At 38.7% G+C, this 6452-nt stretch overlaps 1 protein-coding gene across 2 annotated transcripts in view; it reads left to right on the top strand.

Moving 5' to 3' along the window:
- The first annotated feature begins 2409 nt into the window (after nt 1-2409).
- Nucleotides 2410-6452, top strand: part of lmbrd1 (LMBR1 domain containing 1) — a 109581-nt gene continuing 105538 nt past the window's right edge. For both annotated transcript variants that reach the window (XM_062058309.1, XM_062058308.1), the window contains exon 1: nt 2410-2511. Coding sequence is in view for 1 of the 2 variants with exons in the window: in XM_062058308.1 (XP_061914292.1) it covers nt 2446-2511 (66 nt within the window). In the remaining variant the exon portion in view is untranslated. The remainder of the gene's footprint in view (nt 2512-6452) is intronic.

Genomic DNA, 6452 nt, shown 5'->3' with positions numbered 1-6452 from the left:
TGTCTTGCCCAAGGACACAACGGACGTGACTAGGATGGTAGAAGGTGGGGATTGAACCCCAGTAACCAGCAACCTTCCGATTGCTGGCACGGCAACTCTACCAACTTCGCCACGCCGTCCCCGTTAAGGGGTGTGTATGGTATTTTTCTTTTCATTTTGTCATAAAAAAATACAATCATGTGTGCTTGCGGACTGTATTGATGTATAATGTAGGAACCAGAAATATTAATAACAGAAAGAAACAACCCTTTTGTGCGAATGAGTGTGAATGAGTGTAAATGGGGGAGGGAGGTTTTTTGGGTTAGTGCACTAATTGTAAGTGTATCTTGTGTTATTTTTATGTTGATTTAATAAAAATTTTTTTAAAAATATCATTATTTTTAAAACATTTTTTTATTTCTTCTAATCGATCCACGGACCGGTACCGGGTGGCAGCCCTGTGGTTGGGGACCACTGGTGTAAATGATCCAGATAACCTCCAAAATCTAATCAATTGTTCTTTATCCTATTTTGGACATTCCTCACAAAACCTCTTCACAGCATTTGAAATAATATAATACAGAAATGTTTGCTTCCAGTTCACAAAACAATGTCTTTAGGAGCATGCTAGGTGGAGTTTGGTGTGGGAAAAAAAAACAAACAAGTCCATTAAACACCTTCACTACTTGAGAAGGTCTTCCAACAGTGGTGTAGTTTTAGACCATGCTATATTTTAATATTAACAAAAAATATATACAGTATTTGGTGTATTGGTTTCACAGCAATGCAATAGTTTGCCAGTATAGGTGGTCACAAAAAGGCTAAATTAAGATATAAAAGTGTCAACCATTGCCCTAGAGCAGGGGTGTCAAAGGTACAGGCCCGCAAACAGGTTTTATCCGGCCCGCGGGATGAGTTTGCTAAGTATAAAAATGAGCCAACATTTTTGAATGAAAGAAACTGCTGTTTTAAATGTGTCCATTAGATGTCGCAATAGCAATTCTTTGTATCTTTGTAGATTATGCTACATGTAAAAAAATAAATAAACCACATGATGTTAGTGCACCAGTCAAGGAAAATGAGCAAACTACATAAATAAAATCCTATAATTTAGTTTTTTTAGTTTTAGTTTTTAGTTTATTATTTATTCGGTCAGTGGTCAACAAAATAAACAAACTAAAAAAACCAAACATCATGTAATTTGATTTTGATATTATTTTCTTGTCTTGATAGATTGAAAATTAACACCAATGAGTTGACTGATGAACATTATCACATAATTTATACAGAAAGTATAAATAACGACAACTAAAGATAGAATACTATTAACCACAACATGTAAGTGTAAAAAAAAACCTAACAACATTATGATTTGTACATTTTCACAATGTGCTTGTTCTGTTTTTAAACAAAGGAAACAATCTGAACTTGTCTTTATTTTTAAGTTATCGTGCCGTGATTTTACCAGTCCGGCCCACTTGGGAATAGATTTTTCTCCATGTGGCCCCCTATCTAAAATAATTTTGACACCCCTGCCCTAGAGGCATATATATCGCAAATAAATTGCTGTAGGGAAAGATTGTATAAACATTGTGCCATAAAACATACAGAAAGGCTGTTAAAACACAACATCTTAAAATTTTGTCATTACCAAAATCCGTGACCTCACAAAAAGCAAGGAAAGCCACTCAAAAGATCCTCTGGCAGAGTTCATCAGCCAAAGAAACAGCCGTGAGCGTGTCACTCGAGGCTCTGTCAGAGGTGACTGTTATATTCCTCTGCGCAGGAGCACTTTCAGTAAGTCGTCCTGGTCAGTAAGGAGTGCAAATGTGTGGAACTCAGTACCCGAGGAGATTAAACTGGTCACAATTTACAAGGCCCTCACAAAAAAAATGAAAATGTGGCTTATCAACGCCTTCAGCTGCCAGCACTAAAAGATGAGCTTGTTTTGATGCTGAGATAAATATTATGTTGTGATGTTATATTTAATTTTTTCATCATATTGTATATGTATTGTGTGCTTTTTAAAAAAAATAAAAATTTAAATTGTAATTTTACGGCTTTTTTTTTTTTACATCATGGCCAGGGGACTACAGATGGAAACTAGCCTTCTGGCTAATTCTGTCCTTTTTAACCATGTGTAGTCATGTGTTTTTAAAAAATTGCATTGTCCCCTTTGAAATAAACTAATCTTAATCTAATCTTAAAAAAAAGAGAGACATATTACATGGATAAGCAAGTGATCAACAATACTGCACAATTATGATGGAATTACCATTGGCAAAATAGAAATACTTTTAAACAGTTTTAAATGTTTACCCTCCCATGAAATTAAAGTACTGCATTCAGTGCATTGTGAGTAACAAAATAGCAAAATACCAAATACAAATAAAAGCACTGGCGACGTGAGCGTCTGCGTGGTGACGTCACGCCAACCACGTGGTTTTGTTATTACAGGAAGTGAAGATGGCCGCTCAGTCGTTTCTCTCCGAGTCGGCTCTCGGCTGGTCTATTTTCACCTTTGTACTTTTGGTAAGCATTCGTCATGTTGTGTAGCGACGCTAACATTGCTTAGTTTGAAAGAAGCGCTGCCTGAGATACTTTAGCGAACGCTTAGCTTGCATGGCTAACGCGTTTGAGTGTAAACATTAACAACATGGCTACCGTGATCATGTAGCAACTCTATTGTCAGTTGCTCTGGATTAATATTAGTCATGAGTTGCATGTAAATTACTTGTGATAACACTTAAACGCTACCATTAGGAGACGTGTTCGTTTCGATGAATTAGGACAGTGGAATAGTGGTAGTACTTAAAATAAAATGACGCTTTGAAGTAGCTCAGCTTAAAGGCCTAATGCTCATTAGCAGGGGTTATGGTCACGTGACCAGGACGTGTCAGCTGTTTTAAGTTGCTTTGTTTTACTTCACAACAGTATGTCGTTTATACAACAATACCACTGATAGGTATTATTTGGATGCAATGCAGCATCATTCCATGGCATAAAACAAATACGAGAAAAACAAGGAGAAGGCCTATAGCTGCTTGTCTTTTAATTGATCCCGAATGTGAGTGATGGCCATTTAACTGAAGGCACTTCCTTTTGCAGTATCCTCGCTTCCTGTCTGCTTGTGGGCCTTGAGTACGTCCTTTTCGTTTTAAAGCATTCCTTCTCTCTTATCTGCTATCTCATGGCATTGTGTCTCCGTGTTGTGCAATGTTTGCAAATGCATATGCTGTATAAAGACACCTTTTGATAAGAGGGGATGTAGAATAAAACAAAAACAGTTAAAGCACCACTGATAGTCACACACACACACTAGGTGTGGTGAAATTACCCTCTGCATTTGACCCATCCCCTTGTTCCGCCCCCTGGGAGGTGAGGGGAGCAGCGAGCAGCTGCTCGGGAATCATTTTGGTCAGTGGTCCCCAACCTTTTTGTAACTGCGGACCGGTTTGAAAATTTGTCCCACGGACTGGGGGGGTGTTATGGTATTTAAAAAAAATTGTTTTTGTCATAAAAAAATACAATTATGTGTGCCCACGGACTGTATCGCTGCAGACTGTATTGATATATATTGATATATAATGTAAGAACCAGAAATAATAACAGAAAGAAACAACCCTTTTGTGCAAATGAGGGTGAATGAGTGTAAATGGGGGAGGGAGTTTTTTTGGGTTGGTGCACTAATAAGTGTATCTTGTGTTTTTTATGTTGATTTAATAAAAAAATAAAATATTTTTTAATTTTTAATTTTTATTTTTAATTTCTTGTGCGGCCCAGTACCAATCGATCCACGGACCGGTACCGGACCACTGATTTTGGTGATTTAACCCCCCAATTCCAACCCTTGATGCTGAATGCCAAGCAGGGAGGTAATAAGTCCCATTTTCATAGTCTTTGGTATGACTCGGCCAGGGTTTGAACTCACGACCTACCGATCTCAGGGCGGACACTTCTCCCTTCACTATTACCCTGGATTTCCATTGAATGCAGAATGGCGGCGGACCGGCACAAGTGCGATTTTATTTGAGTCAATGTGTCAATTCACACTGCCCGTGGAACGTCAACAACATGCCGTTTCCGTTACACAATCCAGCGCTAAATATACGCAGAGTTTCTATTTTAGCCAGACACCGTTCAATTCAGCTAAAATCTGCTCGTGTTTTCAAAATAAAATGCTTCGTCTTCAAGGCAGTTTGTGTTTAACACTTTGAAAGGTCCTAATGGGCGGCGACAGACCTTAAGTCAGACCTGGGCAAATTAAGGCCCGGGGGCCGCATGTGGCTCGTTCAGCTTTTCAATCTGGCCCGCCGGACATTCCCAAATAATTTTTTTAGATCTTTAAGATGGAAACTGTAGCTGCCATTATGATGTGCAGTGATGTTTTGAAATTACCGTAAGTCTTGAACTATACAAAGTATTTTATTGGTTGGAATCTGTGCTTTTGCATGATATACTAGTTACTATGGTAATCTACGTCACAGCAGCTCAGACGAGGCACCAAGCAGTGTGGGTTTCTACAGAGTGTTTCCAGAGCGGCCAGCCTGAAATACGGGTGTCAGAGACAGACGCGGAAGGAGATTTTTACAACAAAGTTCTAAAGCTTAGTGATATATCAGCTATATCAGATTGTAGGGGTGTTTTTTTTTTTTAACCCTTCGTGTTCATAGTTTGCATTTTCGTTGCATTTCCCTTGATTGTAAAATATGTCGATCGAGAGGGGGTGTGACATTCATATGTTGTCAATATTCAGTGTTTTATCGGTCGTAGTTAATATTGTAAATCCCACATTCTTTATTTTCATGTGTATTCTCTCATTCAGTAAAACAATTTAAAATTCTTTTTTTTTTAAGGCGGTCTGTCATAACGTTTTTAGCATTCAATCAGACATTATTATGAGGTTTTGTATTAGTGTTCCTAAAAATCAGATATACCAGCCCCCAGACACATTTTTTTTTTCTCTAAATTTTGCCCTCCGAGTCAAAATAATTGCCCAGGCCTGCCTTAAATCAACTTGTCAAAGGTTTTCAGACCTCATTTTATTTTGTGGACACAAATGGATGAGGACATGCTGATTCTGAAGGTCACAAATGTAAGAATAATGTACAGGCATATCTCGGGCAGCTAAATAGAAATATGGGGGCCTGCCTGTGTCAAATATCAGCTGATACGGAGGCCGGGAAAGCAGGGGAGTAGTGGTGTGACACGCTAGCCAGGGATGATGTTACTGTTGTGTTGTTGCTTGCTGCAAAAAATAAAGTGGTTTATCAAGGCAAGACCTAGTTTATTTGCTTCTGCTTCACTGGAAGGACAAAAAAAAACTTTTTGTAGTTCACTTTATTACTACTTTCCTTATCATGGCAGAGGGCGGCACCCTCCCGCGCTAAAGCCGGTCTGCAGCCGTTTCGTATTCAGTGGAAATCCGGGGTTATTGTGCATTACTAAGCTATTCAAAGAATAGAGTGTAGCACCGCTAATAGCTAGCTGGCAATTAGAGTGCTAATCGTTATCTTGCAACTTTGGGGCTAGCTAGTAGCTAAACATTTTAATTGCTAAGATTATCATAATAATACAGTATAATTATTTACTCATGTTTTTATTGAAAACCTACACGGTACAGTGAATAGGCTGGCTGTGTCACTGTCATTTGTTAACCAATGTTAATGTGTATTTAAAGACATTTGTCTGAAAAGTAGCAGGTGGAATATAAAAAAAAAAAAAATATATATATATATATATATATATATATATAAAAGAAACAAAGTCTAATGAACTAAACATTTTAAGACCCCCCTGCAGTACCTGTGCGGACCAACTAATGGTCGCAGACCCCTGTTGAAGACCTCTGGTCTAGATAATATGTGTTGGATATGTTTTTGTGTAAGTTTTGCATGAATTTTGCATAGTCATATCTATCTGTGTTGGCCCTGCGATGAGGTGGCGACTTGTCCAGGGTTTACCCCGCCTACCGCCAGAATGCAGCTGGGATAGGCTCCGGCACCGCCCGCGACCCTGAAAGGGACAAGCGGTAGAAAATGGATGGATGGACATTTATAACCCGTTTTTTTTTAGTCTGTCTGTATCATTAATTCGTCATTGTTGGTATTTATGTCGCTGCATGTTTCCTCAGGCAGAGGCATCCAAAACTGCGTGCAAGGTCACGCCAAAAAGCATTAACCTTATGATTTGATGCTTTGGCCTTGTTTAACCCGAGTATCCAACATTGCAACGACATATATAAGGCAGAAAAGAAGAAAATTATCATTGGTCCTCTTTAAAATGTTTACCCTGGTATAAGCTTCTCTTTACAACAGGAGCGCTCAAGTCTTTTTGTAGTAATTTACTATTCAAATTTTAAAGTCTCTCGCAAGTTTTGAACTAAACTCGGGAGTGGGTCAGGTCTTATTTCCACACTGCCAGTTAAATGGCCCTACCTCACACAATATAATATGGTCGGTGGCCTCCCCTTA

The sequence above is a fragment of the Entelurus aequoreus genome, linkage group LG09 (assembly GCF_033978785.1).
Source record: "Entelurus aequoreus isolate RoL-2023_Sb linkage group LG09, RoL_Eaeq_v1.1, whole genome shotgun sequence".
Lineage (NCBI taxonomy): Eukaryota > Metazoa > Chordata > Actinopteri > Syngnathiformes > Syngnathidae > Entelurus > Entelurus aequoreus.
This window is presented reverse-complemented; position numbering and strand designations above follow the sequence as displayed.